Source organism: Eleutherodactylus coqui, chromosome 4 (assembly GCF_035609145.1).
Source record: "Eleutherodactylus coqui strain aEleCoq1 chromosome 4, aEleCoq1.hap1, whole genome shotgun sequence".
Taxonomy (NCBI): domain Eukaryota; kingdom Metazoa; phylum Chordata; class Amphibia; order Anura; family Eleutherodactylidae; genus Eleutherodactylus; species Eleutherodactylus coqui.
Window position 1 is genome coordinate 48445342 of NC_089840.1, and position 20706 is coordinate 48466047.

The window sequence follows — 20706 nt, forward strand, 5'->3', positions numbered from 1 at the left end:
GCTCTGAGCTCCTGCCCGCTCTCTGCCTCCTCTCCGCCCCTTTGCACTATTTGCAATGAAAGGAGGCGGGGCGGGGCTAAGTTCCGAGAATTAGCCCCACCCCGTCCTGCCTCTCCCCGTTGCAAATAGTGCAGAGGGGCGGAGAGGAGGCAGAGATGGGGCGAGAGCTCAGTTCCTGCTCCTGGCTCTTCCATCCTCCCCCCCCCCCCCCTGCACATGAGGACGACGTATATCGGCTCGGCGTGAAAACCGAGCCGATATACGTTCGTGGGAATGCAGCCTAATGGCGACATTGAAGAATTTCTGCATGTCGTATTTTTGGTTGATTCCTCATTAGGAATCGCCAATTATTTGTTATGGTATCTTTAAAAAAAAAAATCGCAGTGCCCTTATATGCCATGCGATTTGCATTCAGGTGTGATGCGATTTTTACCATTAAATCTTGTTATTTGTATAGCGCCAACTTATTCCGCAGCACTTTCACAGGTAATTTATTTATTACCCCCCACCAGGCTGGGTACTCATTTTACCGACCTCGGAGGGATGGAGGGCTCACCCTCACGACTGATGTGCTTATGGTTGACGAGATGTGTTGTGCTGTGCTAGGAGCCCCTCCTTCCTTTTTTCCTCCTTCCTCTCCTTCTCAAACTGGAAGCTCACTCCAGGGTCAGACAGAGCGGAGATGTTCTCCCTGCTCTGCGTCTTCTTCATTCTACAAGTCGCGCACTGTCAGGGTAAGTGATCCTTAGGAGAACTATTAACCTTTTGGTTGCTGTCCAATTCTGCTACATTGTGTTCTTATCTGTATTCTTGCTGTATCGTCGTTCTGTCGCTTCCTACCCTAATGCCATATGCGATGTTACACAAAGCACCTGCCTTACACTCGGATGGAGAGAATACTTTTTCCTGTGAGGTTTTGACTTTTTAGCTTCTATCCAAGGATCACAGATAAGATCTTGTCTCAGATATTGTTTTTAACCTGTTCTTGAAGTTGTTGGCATTGGTAATTTTGCTTGACAAGGTAACATACGCAGGGAGAATTTGCTAAGCCCAACATTTCCAACGCCAGTCTTAATGCAAATTTCCCCTGGTACATGAAGAAGTTCTGGTACGTAGTCCGGAGAATAAATGAGATCTACAGTTTGTGTTTAATTTTATGATTATTTTTTTCTTTAGCTGACTTAACTTTTCAATACACTGTAGTGGATAACGGCAAACCATAGTAGATGTGTGCAGCTGTATAACCATAATATTTTTACTGCACTTTAGAGCAATTTTGCAGCATTTATGAAACGTGCTAATGAGCAAATTTTGGTGACTATTGACCCGTGTACAGATGGCAGCAGACAGGGCGCTGAGCAAGAAGTCGCTCAATTGTTAATAGTCGTTTCTTTTCAGCTTCTCGCTCCGGGCAAATAGGAGCCGCTCAGTATTTAAGCGACTGCCTGTGTATGGAGACTGGTGGGCTGCAGCGATTCCCAGCCCATCCACCTCCATTCACTTGAACAACTATCGCTCCTGTGTAAGAGCAAAAACGCATGGGCGTACGCACAACTATGTTCGCTGCTACGGAGCGTAGTTGCGCATGAAGTGCATTTTTAAAATTCTTTTTTTATATGGCCATTCAAACTCTGTGCCACAGTGTGCAAGTTTGGGGGGGGGGGGGGGGGGGGGGAACCTGGAAGATAAGTCCTGTCATATTTTTCTCGCATGTAGTATTACTAGTAGAGATGAGCGAGCATCGCTCTTCTCGTGTAACTGCATTCTCATCCGAGCAGGCTCGTGGGGGGGTAGGGGGTGAGTGAGAGAGATCTCTCATGCTCGCTCGAGTAACTGCCTTATCCGAGTAGGCTCCCTCATCTCTAATTACTAGTTATTAATATGGGCGAGAATACAACTAAGGAAAACAAAACCATTGAAATCAATAGTTTTGCTTTGTCCCGTTATGTGGCCATGATTATCACAGTCGCATAACGGGAATAAAACACGCCCATGTGAAGAAGCCCTAAAGCAGTGGAGTAATAGTCACTGCATCGGCTGTTGATTTATATAAATTGAAACCTAATTGAGTGTTAGCATGGCTTTCTTTTAAGGCTGCCTTCAAACAGGCGAGAAAATCGTACAAGATTTGTGCGTTGCGAAACGCATAAATATGAACCTCATTCTTTTGAATAGGGTCATACACATGAGCGATGTTTTCCTGCATGCACCACGCTGCGATACTATATGTGAAACAAATTGCAACATGTTCTATCTAGCTGCATGCTCTCGCATCCCACCGCCCATTGTCTCTAATCGGGCCTGCGGCAGCATCGCGCCCTGTGTTAGGCACGTGCGATGCAAGGTCTCCCATTGTTTTCAATGGGAGAAACTTTGCGATCCTCCGCTGCAGGTGACAACAAAGGTGGAGGATTGCTTCTTCCCGAAATGATGCAAGGTTGTTTTGACATGAAAACGCCTCGCATCTGTAGGGAATTCACAAGTGGGGAGTGTGATATATGAGCCCATATTGTGCTTGCTAGTGGGAAATCAGCCTAAGGCCTAATGCCTACAGCCTGGTCGGATTCCAGAATTTGCGGAATATCGCAGCAGAATCAGACCCGGCGCCTTCCTCCCCCCCCCCCATGTACCCTATACTCACCTCTTCAGATCCGTGATGAGAGTCTCTGCTAGGGAGCCAGCACGCATGAGCAGTGCAGCACATGACTTTCGGTGGTGGTGGGGGTCGCGCAATTTTCACAGCGATAATCTGTCCGTGGGCATTGTCCCTAAGTGAATGGTATCTTAAAGGGGTTGTCCCGCGCCGAAACGGGTTTTTTTTTTTTCAACCCCCCCCCCCCCCCGTTCGGCGCGAGACAACCCCGATGCAGGGACGTACAGAAAGCTTACCGGAGCGCTTACCTTAATCCCCGCGCTCCGGTGACTTCTATACTTACCTGTGAAGATGGCCGCCGGAATCCTCTTCCTCCGTGGACCGCAGCTCTTCTGTGCGGTCCATTGCCGATTCCAGCCTCCTGATTGGCTGGAATCGGCACGTGACGGGGCGGAGCTACACGGAGCCTGCATTCTGCACGAGCGGCTCCATTGAAGAGAGCAGAAGACCAGGACTGCGCAAGCGCGGCTAATTTGGCCATCGGAGGGCGAAAATTAGTCGGCACCATGGAGACGAGGACGCCAGCAACGGAGCAGGTAAGTAAAAAACTTTTTATAACTTCTGTATGGCTCATAATTAATGCACAATGTATATTACAAAGTGCATTAATATGGCCATACAGAAGTGTATAGACCCACTTGCTGCCGCGGGACAACCCCTTTAAGTCTGTGACTTTTGGATTAGTAACTTTGGATTCAGGGACTTTGGAAGAGGAACTTGTATTTAATTACTGCTTATTTAAATTTTTTGTGACCTAACAACTATGTATAAATATATCAGGGGACAATACAGAGATCTCTCCCATCATCTATATATACCCAGGACTGTGACTGTAACAAGAGAGCATCCTCTACATCTAGAGGAAAGAAGGTTTCATCACCAACACAGAAAGGGGTTCTTTACTGTAAGAGCAGTGAGACTGTGGAACTCTCTGCCTGAGGACGTGGTGATGGCAAAATCCATAGAGGAGTTTAAGAGGCGACTAGATGTCTTTCTGGGTCACTATGATATCACACGTTATCACTAATCACTTCAGAAGGGTTGTTCATCCAGGGATAATTCTGATTGCCATAAATGTGGAAAATTGGCTTTTATCTCATTGGAGGGTTATTTTGCCGCCTTCTGGATCAACATTGGAGAGAGATAGGCTGAACTGGATGGACATATGTACTTTTTCATCCTAACATACTATGTAAAACACTTGTCACATCTGGCTGCACCTCCATCCACCAGATTGGCACTTACGCCAGCATAGATGCAGCTATAATTTATACCAGTAAACCCACTAATTCTAGGCCACCTTTTTAAAGTGCCTTACATTTTTTTAAAAAGTCACAATTTTGTCGTTTGCACCATTATTGCCACTTTTTGCTGCTGGAATTCTAGCACAAGTGATATCATAAATATGCCCATAGTCTTATAATTTTTTTTCTTGCATTTTTTTCTAGTGTGCAAAAAACACCATGAAATGTACGCTTTCGTTTTTTTTTTCTTCTCTATAGAGAATTATATGAAAAGTTATCAGAAAAAAACTGAGCATACTGTCAAAAACACCGGGGACATAAAAATGCCCTAAAAACAGCAATATTTGTATTGCATTTCAGAATTCCTTATTGAACTACAGCTAACATCTGGATGTGACGATTATCGCTGCAGAAAAAGGCGGTAAAATACAGCCATATAGAACCACTAAAAAAATTGAATTTTTGGAAAAAGGAGTTGTGACACCAGCCTAAAGCTGTTTCCTACTAACTCAGTTTATTTTGTGGATCTAGGCCAAAGAGACAGGCTGGCATGCTTGGCAGAACCTGAGGCCTTAATGAGGCCTCCTGCTGCGATGGGCATCCATCGGCACCCTGCAATCGCATTGTGATTACATCTCAGGATCACTATTGATTGCGGCATGCAAGAGGTTAATTGGTCAGGGCAGGAGAATTCTCTGGTCCCGACCATTAGTTCAAGTTTCCTGCGTATTCACAAAAAATGCATAAAGGCAGAATTATGCAGGGAATAGGCATTTTTCATATCGTTAATATATTGTGTATCCATGGACAGGAAATACGCCCATGTGAACCAGTCCTTAGGGTGGCATTACACAGGGCAACTATAGTTCGACTAGTCTCCTGAAAGACTGCCGCGGGTTTTGAAACGGCCTTACAGCCTTACAGTCTCCGCTGTTACAGAGAACAAACAAGCCCTGTGTAGTCTGATCCTTTAGTCGTACTCGCTTCCATCTGTCGACTTTTTGCTAACTGCCACTTAGTTAATAATAGGTAGAGGGCAGATGGAAGAGCGTATGACTAGAGGATCAGACTGTTATTAAGCAAGTCTGTTTTGGGGCTTTGACAACCCATCATTGACTCTCAGGAAGGATGACTACCAGTACAAGTTGTTATTTACAGGTATGTGCTTATTTTTCAGTACGGGTTCCGGAGGTGGTTTATGCATGGCTGGATTCGCACGTGACTCTGGCCTGCCAAGCTGACACCACAGAAGAAGTCAAACAGATCACCTGGGAGAAGCAAGAGCGTGGAACCAGTGTGACAGTTCTCACTTATCGAAGTGACACCGGACCAATATATCATAAGTCATACGGAGGGACTGTTATTTTTAGTGGAGATGGATATAAAAATGGATCCATTCAGATATCGAATGTCACCCTGGCCGATGCGGGCATCTTCAAATGTGTGTTCACTACATTCCCATCTGGAACCATTGAAGGAAGAACCCAGTTACAAGTTATGGGTAAGAATTCTTTAAAAATGTGCAGCTGGTTTATATCTTATGTCTAAATGGAGATATATTATTGCTCAAAGTTACGGGTCAAAAGCGTGAGCTGCACTACTGGGGAATTTTGATGACAATGAAGCGAACATTTTCAGAATCTCTCAGTAGTGCAGCCTAATGCCCATTCAGACAACCATATTTTCTGGCCATGTATTCTACAGACAGCACATGACCCCATGATAGCCTATGGGCTATTCATACAAACGTTCTTTCCCACGGACCATTGGTTCATGTGAAAGAAATCGCTACATGTCCTATTCCCATATATTTTCATGGACAAGGTACAGTACATGCAATGTGCCAAGTCCATTAATATTGGACAGCACACAGACTGGTATCATGAGCTCCCTGATAACAATTGTGTAAGTCACCTCACATATGGCTGTCTGAATGTAGCCTTAGGTGTTGGGCCTGAAACTTTGAGCAAATCAGTCTTAGTTTAGCTATATATTTTATATTTCTACATTATTATGGAAGCCTTCTGTGAATTCAAATCATCAAATTAGGTCTTTTTATATTCAGTTATTTGTGATTTCTTTCTTTTTTTCTTACCTCATCTGGTATGTGTAGTCCTAGTCTTAAAGGAGTAGTCCTATCTCAGTTCATCATGTAGCTTGCCATACCACACTGTTTCTGAAACTCCATTTTCTTCTATGGGAGGTACAGAAATGGCGTAGGACATCTCACTATTTTTGGCTGATTCCAAAATTCCCAACCACCTCCTGCAACTACATACATCTGTTCTGGGGGTAGTCAGGCTTAGTCCTTGAGATGAGACCCACATCTATCAGACTTTCATGGCATAGTCTCAGTAGTGATAAGCGAACGCTTGAAAAAATTCAGTTCAGTCGGTTAACCTAACTTTTACAAAAAGTTTGTTTGAGTCTGAATTAGTTTGATCCGAACCATAGGTTTACCCAAAACTGGTGTATAACACAGTCTAAGAGCTAAACAAGCCCTGTTTAACATTCTCGTGCCGAACCGAACGGTTCAACTATGAAACGGGGTTCTACTGGTTGGCTTAACACTAATCCTTGGTGGGGGCAGCATAAAGTACACGACTGGTCCTCTTTAAACCTATATAGTAACATAAACACTTATGCACTTTATACGCAGTCTTGCCTACCGTCAGACAAGAGCTTACGCAAGACGTCAGGACTTCCTGTATTAATATGGTGACTGAGTGCTTGGCCCTCTTGGCAAAACCACCTGCGGTGATCCAGTGGATTATACATGGGATACATTTTACTTCAAAAGAAGAGGACCCTGTTACATATTCCAATGGAACTACGAGTAAGAGGAGCCAGCTGTATATAGTGTCAACGCTACAGTTGTACGGCCGCGAAGTAAGCTGTTTGGTTTATCAGCCTACAATTCCGTTTGAGCACCAGAAAAATATCACCGTCAACGTCAACTTGACCAACATTCAATGTAGGTGTGAACTAATTTCTATGAATTTTTTTTGGCCTTGTGACCTGTAATAACATTCAGTAAAATTGCTACACAGCATACCAATGAAGTAATACGAAAAGCAGTATCCTCCCACTAACCAATGAGAGTTTCCACCTCACCAGTGTACCTGGATTTTCTCTCCAACATTTCTGACTGGTGGTCTCCTGGTATGTAGATGGAATCTACTCTGTTTATAGGGGATGTCTAGGATTAGAAAACATGGCTGCTTTCTTCCAAAAACGGCACCTGTCCACGGTTAGTTTATTGTTAAGAACCAGCTTGTAAATGTGTTTGGAGGTATGTGACCCTCTTCCTCAGAACTTGCTGGTGATACCATGCCAAAAGAACTTTTCCTAAGATACACTGTCAAGGACATGTATCCCCAGCGAGTACTGAGAAAGAGGTTCACATACCTTGAAACGAATATACAAGCTGGTTCTTATCAATAAACTAAGATATTTTTGGCAAATATACAATGGTTATCTTTGTCTGAAGGCTGCGCCACATTCATTCCTTCCAAAAGCAGTTTTTTTTCTTCTCTTCCTTGTCTGTGATTCTATACGTTTACCATGGGGGTTATAACGTTTCAAAGGGTGGGCTTCCTAAAAACAAACAAAAAACTTTAAAACTCTATCCTATCCCTGTGACCAAGCTCCGGGTTCCTCATTCCAGACCTTTCTACACCTGGGTTGTTCCACTTGATCTTTTTCTTCTACTTCTAGAAATGTCCAGGATGTTTGACGAAAGTACCAGATTGCCTTCACTAGAGGAAGCAGGAAGAGCGGACACTTTGTTTCCTATGACCCCATGTACGATTTCAGGCCGTGGAAAGTGACTTGGATTAAGCATTTTAAGCTCCGGATGAAATGATTAGAAATGAAAACAAAAGCTAACGTGGGAAAATCTATGAGTAATTTTTTAAAATTTTTGGTGCTTCTTAAAACCGTATACTCTATGAAGATAAATATATCTGTGACACCATGATACATTCAGTTATCTAGATTTGACTAGATTTGAAGTCTTCTCCTAGAGCAGTTGCTTCTCTGATCTTGTAGGGGTTAAACATAGTCATTACTAACTTAGCTTTTCAAAAGAAGTCTTACTAACTACACCCTGCTTTGTCTCTCTCCCATTGTTAGACGATCTTGTTACATCAGTCGTTTTTACCGCCTCTTCTGCCAAGGAGTTTTTTCTCGTTGATTCTCGAACTCTACCAAAGCGTAAAAATCATAACTACATTTTTTCCCATCAACCCTAGTATGATATCAGGGAACCCAGATCTATTACAACAGAGCGTACATACGTAGCATACACCACTAACTGCGCTCAGCCATAAAATACAAGAGGAACCGAATTTGCATGTAAATGGGAATTAGTACTGGTTGTCCCAGTCATTGTTAAAAGGTTGTATAAAGAGTCTAACATTGACTTACAGGAATGCTGCCTTCCAATGGGTGGTGCTGCAGAGGTATTGTTCCATCTCCCTTATTAGCATATTACCCAGAAGAGCATGAATGGCCTTATAAGTCTCCTCACTCACTCTCACCTTCAAGGTGCTCTCTTTTGCTGCGATTTGCGGATCGCATGACGGATGCGCATCTGCAAATTGCGTGACTGGGTCGACAATTCGGCGAAAAATCTGCAGCTAGCAGCGTTTTCGGCGAAACGGGCCCGATCAAAGGAGCGCTGTCTGCCCATTGAAATTCAATGGAGCCGGCAATACAGCTGGCTCCATTGAAAGCAATGGGCTGCCGGCGAGCACAGGATGAATTTTCGGGAAGGGCTTAAACATATAAGCCCTTCCCTGAAAACCATCCAAAAATGTGTAAAAATAAAAAAAATATATATACTCACCTTGTCCCGGCAGACGGAGTTCAGCCGCGGCCGGCGGCAGTTCTCCTGAACTGCTGTGTAGTATTCAGCAGGCGGGGATTTAAAATCCCCGCCTGCTGAATGGGCTGCCTCTGATTGGTCACAGCTCTCACCAATCAGAGGCAGCTCTCACTCACCCATTTATGAATTCATGAATGGGTGAGTGAGTGCTGCCTCTGATTGGCTGAGCGCAGGGACCAATCAGGGGCATCTCTCAGCTGTCATTCAATAGGGCTTATATTTGTAAGCCCTTCCTGAAAATTCATCCCGCGCTCGCCGGCAGTCCATTGCTTTCAATGGAGCCGGCTGTATTGCTGGCTCAATTGAATTCAATGGGCGAAAATTGTTCTTCTCTGCCACAGCTGTTACAGCTGTGGCAGAGGAGAATGATCTTTATAGAATATGTTCTCAATGGGGTTGGCGCTGCTGCCGCCGGCCCCATTGAGTGCATATATAGAACACAAGGAAACGCAGATAGGCGCGATCTGCGATTCGTCATGTCTTATAATTTATCGGACATCCGCATAAAAAGCGGACATCTGACCGATCCCATTGCGAAGCAATGGTTCTATATATGCGCAGATCGCATGTGCATCCGCAAATCGTGGCAAAAAACGGTCGTCTGACCGAGGCCTAAGGAGAAAGGATAGCGTTTCTGATACACAAACACTTACTGTACAACATAAATCTAGTCACTGATTGTACCCATGGAACTTCTCATACACTCATAATTGAAATAGCTACATGTATGCCTATTGAGGCTCACTATAAAATACGCAGTACACAGCAAATACGCATGCTAAATCCCCATAGCCTATATTGGTGTTTATTATGCACCAAAATAGGACATGCTGCGTTCTTCTTCATGTGCTTTAAAAAAACGAAGGTGTGAATGGCCCAATAGAAATTAATGGACTTTTAGCACCGTGTATTATGGATGTGCAAAATGCATGCATAATATGTGGCAAACATACGCCAATGTGAGTGAGCTTTTATATTTGTCAGCTATAGCAGCTTGCAGGAGACTTTAGGAAAAAGTTTACACCTCCCAGACTTGTGGAAGTCTGCCAGGTGCCATGTTATCTGCCCTGTTCTTGCACTCCTCTTTACTCCCTAGACCCATATTCAGATCCACATCTGTGATGACACATGGGAAGGGAGGACCGCATGAACAGGGAGAGATGAGTAACCATAGTCTATATAACTATATAGGTCTGTAGATGTCTGCTCTGGCGTTTATATTAATTTAGTGTTCTGGATGGGGATCATTCAGAGTAAATGCAGCCAACGATCAAACAATAATTAGTTCGCTTATTGTTCATCATTCTTTTCATACAAACATGAAAATCCTCATTGCCTTGTTTGCTAATCCTTTGGTTTAACCCTTTCCAATCCCCTGTATGACGTCTGAAGACCTTCTGATTGAAGGCTGTACAGCTCCAATGTCGGAAGACGGCCAACAGGGTTTTCTTCCTGTACATTACTGTCCGGTCTGTTGTCGGGGGGGGGGGGGGGGGGGGGGGAGGCTCTCCAGCATGTCCTATACCGCAGTACTGGCTTTAGCCTGCAGATGGCACAATTGTATAATGGCAGATAGAGAGAGCCCCTTAGGAAACCCTGAATCCAAAATTGGATTGCAAAGGGTTAATAGCTGATTGTTCAGTTGTTCTTTGCTGGCACAGTGAATGAGAACAATTGAACGTTTTTGCAAGCAAACAATTGATCTGCCAGTATATTTGGGCTCGAGTGAACTCTGACGTCATTCACTCGTACGGACAATAAATCGTTGTGTATAAAGGCACCCTTAGTTTAGAGGGTCTGTATGTATTATGGGAGTCTGGTTTGACATCTGCATCAAAAGGCTTTTGTCAAGATTGAAAGCAATCCCCTATTCACAGCATAGGGGATCACTTTGTGATTGTTGGCGGTCTGACTGCTGGGACCCCTCGATCTCAAAAATAGGGATCCTGAGGGTCCCTACATAAATGGAGTGGTGGACTTGTATATGTGCTGCCACTCCATTCATTTCAATGGGAGAACTGGAGATTGCCTTGGACTCAGCAGTCTTTGGTGCTCCTATTGAAATGAATGGAGTAGCAATTCACATGTGTGGCTGCATCATCCACGTCCCAGTGGTCAGGCCCCTAACAATCAGAAAGTTTTCCCCTATCCTATGGGTATGGGACAACTTTCTATCTAGGTATTGCAGTGTGACCATGGTAGTACTGAAGGGCCGGGAGCGGCAGAGAAACCAGAGGCATGAAAACACCATTTGCAGTATTTCTTGTTTATTGACAAATAGATGGGAAACAAAGTAATTATAACAGAATATAAGCAGTGAAATTTTACGGTGAATTACATGTCCACGGGCAAAAGATGATTTTAAATCCGCAGCGGATCACCCACATGCGGATCCGCACCCCATAGGGATGCATTGACCACCCGCGGGTAGATAAATACGCACGGATGGTCAATAAAAGTGATTTAAAAAAAAAATAAATGAAAAAATATGGACCATGCTCCATTTTCGTGCGGGTCTCCCGCGGGGACGGCTCCCGCAGGCTTCTATTGAGGCCTATGGAAGCCGTCCGGATCCACGGGAGACCAAAATTAGAATATACTCACCTGCTCCGGATCTTCCCTTCTTCGCGGCTTCATTTTCTCTCTGCTGCGGACGGATCTTTTTTCTTCGGGCCGGCGCATGCGCGCGGCACGCAACCGACATGCCGTGCACATCCGCCAGGCTGAAGAAAAAAGATCCGGCCGCGACGGAGAGAAGATGAAGCCGCGAAGAAGGGAAGATCCGGAGTGTGCGGAGAGGTGAGTAATTGCTATTTTCATCCCTCACGTCCGCGGGGCAGGAGGGACCCACTATGGATTCTCCATGGAGAATCAGTAGCGGGCCTGATTTTCCCCATGGACATGAGGCCTAACAACTTACCGATCGATCAGGACTGTATAAGCTTTCTTCAGTCTGTTTTTATCGTCATTAATGTGAGCAAATCTGAGTCTTCCCCCGCACCTAATATTGAGAGCCCAATAATGCAGCCTCTATTAGTATCTTGGGTGCCCCACATGGCTTGGGGAGGGGAGCATTCTCCAGTACACAAGAAGATACATGAAGGCAGTAACAGTTCCAAATGGTGGTGGTCGACCAATGGGAAGTAAAATTTCCATCTTAGTTTTAAGTTCTTAAGTGTGCACACTAGAGTCCTACCTTAGAGACTTGTTGTTTAGATCAGCCTTTGCATAACCACCATTGGCATTCTCTGTAGCATTTGCAGGTTTTTGGAGGTGATGTTTGATGTCACTCCTTCTTTTCTCTGACAGCACTGACCTATCCTTTCTGAAAACACTGGTGACTCACTGCTATAAGCTCTCTAACAAAGTGTTTCTTCTCCACTCTCTGCAGATTCCCCTCAACTTGAGTAGCTTACTTCTTCTACTAGCAGGGTAGACTTGGGGGGACCTGCACTCATTACTCCTCAGCTATTCCAAAACCAACTGCATCAACAGTCCTCTCAGACCACCAGTCAGAAATGTATTGAGGTTAAAGCAATCCAGAGTTTTTGTTATACAAGCTGGCCACTAAATACAACCGTTACATAAAGTTTTAATTGAGTCTTAGAGATTTGCCAGCTGTAACTACTATTTGGGCATTTTTCACACATCCCAATAAGGTAGTCTACTACAGTGTGTATATACATCTTTTTGCACATTAAACAATATATAATTAGTACCGCCAAGTATGTACACAGTACGCAAAAAAAGTACTAATATTTACATGATATTGTTCACGGCAGTGTGAGAACCCGCTAAGGCCACTAAATATTTTTCAGAGTACAGAATGTTTCTGAAAAGCTTTTATTTGTGCAGTGTACGCAAATCCGGTGTAAGATGTGCCAAGTGATTGATTATAATATATTTGCATTGCTGGCTACGGACTATAAAAATCCTAACACAAAGAATGGTCTATTTCTTATGGTTATCTTTTGACATTTAGTTCCTCCTCAGATGGTGAAAATTGAAGTACTCAAAAAAGACAAAGAAGCACTGCAGCTTTTATGTAAAAGTGAAGCCAACCCACGACCAACGTACAAATGGACAAGGTAAGTCCAGGAAGGAGCTACCTAGAAGGCTGTAATGCAAAATGAATGGGCAATCAATCACAATGCATACGAATCCGATAGTAAAAAAAATAATGAACTTCTCCATCAGCAGTCATATTTATGGAGATGTAAAAAAGCATTGCTTCTAGGGAAAAATAAAGAGTCTGACGAAGCCTTACAGCAGTACATGGCGGATGCTACGGGCATAGGTCAGGTGACTGTAGGCGAGAAACTATGCTAAAACTCATAGGGGGTGCATAAATAGCAGCCGCACCCATGCCCTGGTGCCTGTGGGAGCCCAAAGCTCATTCTGCCACATAAGGCAAGACACCAGTATTATAAATGGCACATGGTAAGTGGGGGGCTGTGTTACAGATTTTGCATCAGAGACCGAGAGTGCCAAGGTTGTGCCTCAGTGCAAATCAACGAAGATGCCCCTCGCCTTGATGAATTAAACCAAACTGTAATGGGAGCCTCATACCTACCTTTTACTTCTAATTGTAACAAGGGGACATCTATGTGTAGAAGAAAGTAGGTTTCTACTCAAACAGTGAAGGGGGTTCTTTACTGTAAGAGCAGTGAGACTATGGAACTCTGAGGACGAGGTGATGGTGAATTCGATAAAGAATACAAAAGGATGCCTTTCTTGAGTGTAATAATACATATTATAATCGCCATATAACTTCAGAAGGGTTAGTGAATTATATCAGGGAATTATTCTGATTGCTAGATCGAGAAGAAATTTTTTTTTTCTCCTAAAACTAGGAAAATTGGTTTCTACATCATGGAGATTTTTTTTGTCCTGTTCTGGATTAACTTTGCAGGATAATGGGCTGAATTGAATGGACATGTATTTTTTTATCAGCTTTACTTGCTATGCTACTACGTTAGTATATTTGAGAGGTCAGATATCAAGGAATAGGAAACAGTACAGATCCCAAAGGAAAGCACACATAGTAGAGCTAGATAGCAGAATACACCGTGTTGGCCTGGCAGGGTACAGTCGCAGTAGACACGACCAAGAAACCTGCTAAAAATTCCTAATTCTGCTATTGAATTTTGACCTGCAATTCTCACCTGCTGGGCTCTCCCAGTAGTTCTGGGGAACTGCAAAATGCCACTAAAATGGTCCCACAAGAGTTAAACAAGGAACATGGCACAACCATATCTACTCACTATGAGAAACTTTCATCTCTGGCCGACACTAAAATATCCACCATAAAGATATAATCCAAGGTAAATCTATCTTCTTCTTGGTACATAAGCATTAAGCATGTCTATTATAAGACAACCTGAAAGTTAATGAGTGCATAAAGTAGTGGAGCATCTTCTTAGTGACTTGGGCCCTTCACAGTTATAGACTAAAATAATAATTTTTATTGAGATCCTTTTTTAAAAAACATAAATGGGCTATAAAGACTCACAAAACATAAATACAAAGGGATGTAACATTACCCCTTCCACACAACAATTCGTATGGTCAAGAGATCCCAATGAATTATAAGTAATGGGAATCAGCATGGATATATCGCATGGAGTCACTTAGCCCGTCTGGCCTAAATGTCAATTTATGCTTTAACTGCTTTTTATAAGCCCTGACTTAAATAATCCTGAACCACCTCTCTCTTCAGTTAATACCGCTCTAGTTTTGTTGTACCTTGAAAGGAATAACTCCATCTTCATCTCAGACTAATGCAACTGTGATGCATTAAAACCTCTGACTTCCATTTAATGTGATCCTTATCTCTGCTATCACAAATATCCTGGTTGAAAATGCATATAAGTATCTCTGATATGATCTATTAAATAAATGCTATCATGCATATAATCATATAATATCTACTTAAAAAGTTTATGCTGGTTGTATCTAATATCAAAAACCACAAAAAGCTTTGGGAGATATATTATAAGTTAATTTTTACCTAGCCTGAGTTTAAATCATGCTCTGAATAAAAGCTACAACATTAATCTTTTACACTGCAGCGATACCTAAGTCTGCTGCAGAAGACTGCGATCGCTAATGCTTCCGCTACTGATGAAAACAGGGAGCTTGCGCTGCCTAGCAACAAGTAAACGACGAGATCTTCTTCCTTCCGGCACTCTGGAACGCACCACGGCACTGTGGAACGCATGAACACGTGACGAACGTGGTGACGTCATCACGTCGTTCGCGCATGCGCAGAGAGATCCGGAAATGTCCGGCTCCCCGGCCAGTAACGCTATCTATCGGGCGATCGGCGCCGGTATACAGCGATCGCACAGCGATAACCTGATGTTAAGTCAGGTCTTTGTCTGCACCCTGACTCTTGTGTCTCCCACAGTCTGGAATCAACCAGTATAATATGAGTTTTGTATATGACCTCATGACCACCCCCACAGGCAATTGGAATCCAACTAGGATAGGTCCAATTCATGGACCCCTCCCCAAAGGGCGTAACATTGAGGGCTATATAATTCACTCTGATTGAGATAGCCTCATATGCCTCTAGCTCACCATCAGAGCTACAGGCGCTGCATCTTTTTTATTTTATTTATTATCTGATCTATCTTTTCAACCCTGATATACTGAATTCTTATTAACAGGCTTAGAATTCCTGGCGTACTCTACAACTTAACCACTCTTAGCACCATTTCAAAGATCAGCTCTATTTATATCTTATATAGGCTGATTTCCACTGATGCTATTACTGATTTTGCATTCAGCTCAGTGGACATCTTATGGGCTAATGGATTAGATACATCTGTTAGACTGTTGCCCCATAAGAATTTACTCCTTTTGGTGGTGCATATATTGGTTTTGATAGCCAATATTGATGGTCTTGAGTCCTAAAATCTTTTAGATTTGTTATGAGCCCTAAAGACACAATTGCTGTCTTTTGCACATCCTGGTATCTCAGTTAGGTAACCGCCATCACGCGTTCAGCAACTGGTCGCCGTCTCACAAATCTATAGATACGCTATTTCATCTAAGATCCAGAAAAAGAGAATATATCCAGTTTCTCTTTGCTCTCTGTAGTTAAACTCAGAGAAAGAACGCCGGAAACTCTGCATATCATATGCAAAAGCCTATTCATTATCAGAGGTTGATAAATCATTAGACTATTAGAAAAACGACATCTACGTGTCACACAACATATAAGCGTGTATCTTTACATAAGTAAAAAGCCCAATGCAGGCTCTGCTCCTGATGAACCACGCAATTGTGGGGAAACGCGTCGAGCCCGAATTGAGCCAGAATTTGAGCTCGTACTACTAGACTCATCCCTGTGTCTCATACCACCCTATAGAGATCTGGGTCTAACTGTATGGGTCTATCTATTCCTTGATCATTTATATCTGATCACATGCACTATTTGTCAAGAGAACCCAAATCGAGCCGTAATATGAGCTCGCCACTCGTGCCCCCCCCATCCTCCCGCCCTTCACCCCCGCCCACCCCACCTTTATTTATTTCTCGGACTGTATCAAGGGGTCTTGAGTCATAACTATATGGATCTATCTACTTTCTGATCATACGCATTCGATCATATGTACTATCTGCCAATTTATGGGATATTCCCATTACTTATAATTCATTGGGATCTCTTGACCATACGAATTGTTGTGTGGAAGGGGTAATGTTACATCCCTTTGTATTTATGTTTTGTGAGTCTTTATAGCCCATTTATGTTTTTTAAAAAAGGATCTCAATAAAAATTATTATTTTAGTCTATAACTGTGAAGGGCCTAAGTTATTACTATAGACTTACCTGCTCCTGTGAATTAGCTTCTTAGTGACTTGCAATTCACACAGTGAATTAGGACCTCAAGCAGGTCTTCAGTACTGCTGCCGCCTCGATCAATAAGGACAATCTTCAGAAAAGACTAGGGTAGAACATCCTCAGACTCGCTAGGGTCTATTAGAGGATGTCAAGAATTTGGAACTATGCTTTGACCCTTATATTTCCTGTAGAGTGGAAACCTCACGTTTCTTCTTGCTTATCTCCAAGAGGGGACAGGTTTTAATTAAAATCCAGTATCATAAGGACTAATAAAGGCCCTTTTAGACACAACGATTTTCGCAGAGCAGTCCAAATGTGTTCTCCATACCTTGCTCTGACTACTCGGCTGTATAACAACCGGGCGCTCTGAGCAGAGAACAGCTGGATGCAGAAAACAAGCATCCCCGCTTGTCTTCTGCATCCCCCAATTGGAGCGCAAGGTGATTGCTCAACATTTGAGCAATCACCTTGCGCTGTAAAAAACTACACAACGATTATCGCTCAAATTTTTCTCAAAAAAATCTATTTTGCTCAAAACCAGGCTTTAGTGGTCAAACAGCCAGGGATTTATCTTAAATGTGTGTACTGTGACTATAACAGCTGTACAAATGTTGTTGCTTTTTGTTGTCTGCTTTGCTACCAAAATAAATGGACTTCCTGAGTTTTACCACTAATTCTGTTCTGGGTGTAGGTTACTGAGGTGCGACCAACCATCTGGTGGAGGAAAGTTGGCGATCCGATGAGCTAACAATCCCCAAGTTGTCATAAACCTTATTTTCCCTTCTGTCAGGGAACAGGGCGGTGGACTCCATTTAGCCTGCAACTAGGGAACAGTAAAGGCTTGGCTTGCCTCAGCAGCTCCATGGGCGGCTGTGAAGGCAATGCGGAGACCCAGCAAACCATCAGTGGTCTTCCTGGGCAACATATATGAAAGATTATTGTTGATCTAGCAAAAGGGGGCTGCGCCTCTGTGACAGATAGCAGAGCTGAGCTAGACTCCCCAAAACTGGTGCCAATATTCAAGTCTAGCGCTGAATAGTCCGCTGCTTTCTTCTCCCGAGTGGTGTGCAGTAGTCAGTGGACAGACCATGGCTGGGAGCCCTGCAGTCCGCCTGTGAATGCAGATGGAATTGGAGATGAAACAATGTTACTTTGCACTGTGTGCTAGAGCAGTTTTCTTTGGTTAGGGAAAGTTAGACGCCCAAATCTAACCCCAAAGCATGCATTATGGATGTACATCTTATGTTGTGAGAGACTCCTTAATCGCTTATCTCGCACCTGTTGCTCGTTTAAACCTGATAACAGACGACAGGTGCAGGTTTTCTCCAGCACACAATCGGACATTTACTAAGCTGGAGCTATCAGATGGGAAGAAGTCCAATGACTTACAAATACTGCAGCCGCTTCATTAGTCTGCTCCATGTATATCTGGTTAGGCTCACTTGAAAACCATCTTGTAGCATATGACCTTCTGGTTTGCTTGCCATAAATGCGTTTGTATGAATGAAGCCAAAGGGATTGAATTCTGCCTCTTTCCTCAGCCCTACATAAATGGAGAAATTATGTTTCTGTGTGCGCTTAAAACCCAAGCTAAGGACCTTTTTGCCTTTGCCTGGGGTTGATGGCATTCTGTGCTTTCAACCCCAGGCGAAAGTACAGAAGGCTTTGCTTTAAAGTCTGATAAATGTTTGCCTTATAGCCATTACGGTATGGCCTTACAGCCTAATAACCCTTTATGTTCTTGGTTTATGGCCATATAGCCCTTATGCTATATGGCCTCCATGGCCTATTATCCTTTTATGAACTTTACAAGTCCCTAGTCAGACCTGACATGGAATATTGTATACAGTTTTGGGCACCAATACTCAAGAAGGACTTATTGGAGCTTGACCGGGTACAAAAGCGGGCAACTAAAGTAATAAATGGAATGGGTGGACTGCAATACCCAGAGAGGTTATTGAAATTGGGGTTATTTTGTTTGCAAAAAAGACATCTGAGGGCCGACCTAATAACTATGTATCAATATATCAGGGGGCAATACAGAGATCTCCCACATGATTTGTTTGTACCCAGAAATGTAACAAGGGGACATCCTCCATCTCTAGAAGAAAGAAGGTTTCTACACTGACATAGAAGGGGGTTCTTTACTGTAAGAGCAGTGAGACTATGGAACTCTCTGCCTGAGGACGTGGTGATGGCAAATTCAATTAAAAATGTTCAAGAGGGGCCTGGACGCCTTTCTTGAGCAATACGATAGAGTATGTTATAATCTTTAACTTCAGAAGGGTTGGTAATCTAGGGATTATTACGATTGCCAGATTGGATTTAGGAAGGAATTTTTTTTCCCCATAAATGGGAAAAATTGTCTCTACCTCCCCCTTTTTCCCTTCCTCTGGATTAACATTGGGGGGTGGGGGGTAATAGGCCAAAATGGATGGACATATGGCTGTCTTTTTTTTGACCTTGCATATGATGTTACTATGTTAGCTGCCTTATAGTTTGGCCTTTATGGCTTATGGCCTTATGACCCTGTAGCCTTGTGGCCTAATAGTCTATTCGCCCAGAGTTGGGGGGTCTTGTGTGTACTTGTGTTGATCTATGGAAGTGTTAACAAGCTTTGTAGTGGCAAAATCTGTCTGACAAGTATCTAACTTGTTTGTTGTGTGTGGCATTGTGGGAGCTTAGAAGAAGTTGGGAGGCGGAGTCTAGAGGAGGACATGTCAGCAGGAGGCTGAAGCTTTCTTTAGCTACTGCCTGCGCATAGCCTTGGACCTATCATTTGCCATGGGATATTTCCTTCTCCGGGGACTGAAGCTCAGAGTAACAGTTCCTGCTATGACAAGTCAGAAAAATTAACTAGCAAGCAGGAAAAGGCAAGAGTTTTGTGTTAACCAATCGTATCTGGAGTGTACTCCAGGGATCTTAGTCTGTGGACTCTTATTTAACAACAAGCAACCGTTTGCTTGAACAGGGGTACTGGCGTCACGTGATAACACCGTTAAGACTAATTACCATAGTTTAAATCTGTCTATTTTGCATAGCACGTGGCCGAGCTGGGTCACGTTACGCCATTGTTGGGGAGAGATCACAGAGTTACCCGTAACAAGCATCTTGAAAGCCCCATGGTCTCACCCGCAATGGCTGGCCTCCATCTCGATGCCGCAATAGCCTCTTATGATATGGCTTTGCCTAATAGCCTTTTTGAATAAATTCCAATTGAGGATATTTTAGAATATATTCCTCCCAATAGTTGCTGTGGGGCTTGTTTGCGAATGCCTGTGCAGAATTGGTCATATTTCAAGCATTTAGTGCTGTTTTAGTAATGCTGGAACAACATTCTGGCGAAAATCCTGGTTAGGGAATTGGATGTCCAAAAATAAGTTGAGTTCATTTCCCTTCTAAGGAAAGTATGGTTTGGTCCAGAACCTGACAAGAAAAACTTTAAAAAGAAATCCTCCTTTGAGAAGCCTAGGGTTTAACTTGTGGCAGAGAAACTACAGACTGGGCATTAAACCAGTAATGACATGAACTTTCGACACAAGGTTCCACAAGCTGTGGACCTCCCTGAATTTATACTCTCCTCTCTCTTGTGCTGTAATGATTAGATAAAGTGGAAAATGTGAATTCTGTTCTACGTCAAGTAACGATATATAGATTTATTTTAGTCTAATAAATAACTTCCACCAATCTGGTATAGTAATTTGATAAATACCGGAGTGGGAAGGGGGAACCATTTAACCTCTGTCTTCCTGTCCCTGCACAGGTCAAGTAATGCTATCATGATTACCAGTAAGCCACAATTCCTATTTTTTTTTTGCTGTGCGTCGTCTACGGATGAAGCACATTGAAAACCTGTCCTTCACATACACAAGTCATGCAGTCAAAAACCACATTGCAAACCATAGTAAAAGAATGTGCTATTGTTGTGCATCGCATTACTGCTATCTGTATGGGCAGTCTTAAACCTGGTGACCAACTCTAGATGCATCATCGGTAATAAATCACAAGACACATACAGTATGAAACACTAAGGAGTTTGCCAGATGTGAGATCTTTAATAAGTTGGACTGAC

The 20706-nt window shown here is 43.2% G+C and overlaps 1 protein-coding gene across 4 annotated transcripts in view; it reads left to right on the plus strand.

Annotated features, from left to right (window-relative positions):
- Positions 1-605: 605 nt before the first annotated feature.
- The window catches only part of LOC136625299 (nectin-1-like), a 70206-nt gene continuing 50105 nt past the window's right edge, over positions 606-20706 (plus strand). For all 4 annotated transcript variants that reach the window (XM_066599386.1, XM_066599387.1, XM_066599388.1 and 1 more), the window contains exons 1-4: positions 606-734; positions 5075-5398; positions 6557-6871; positions 12768-12873. In XM_066599386.1, coding sequence (XP_066455483.1) covers positions 683-734; positions 5075-5398; positions 6557-6871; positions 12768-12873 — 797 coding nt within the window. In that variant the 5' untranslated portion in view covers positions 606-682. The remainder of the gene's footprint in view (positions 735-5074; positions 5399-6556; positions 6872-12767; positions 12874-20706) is intronic.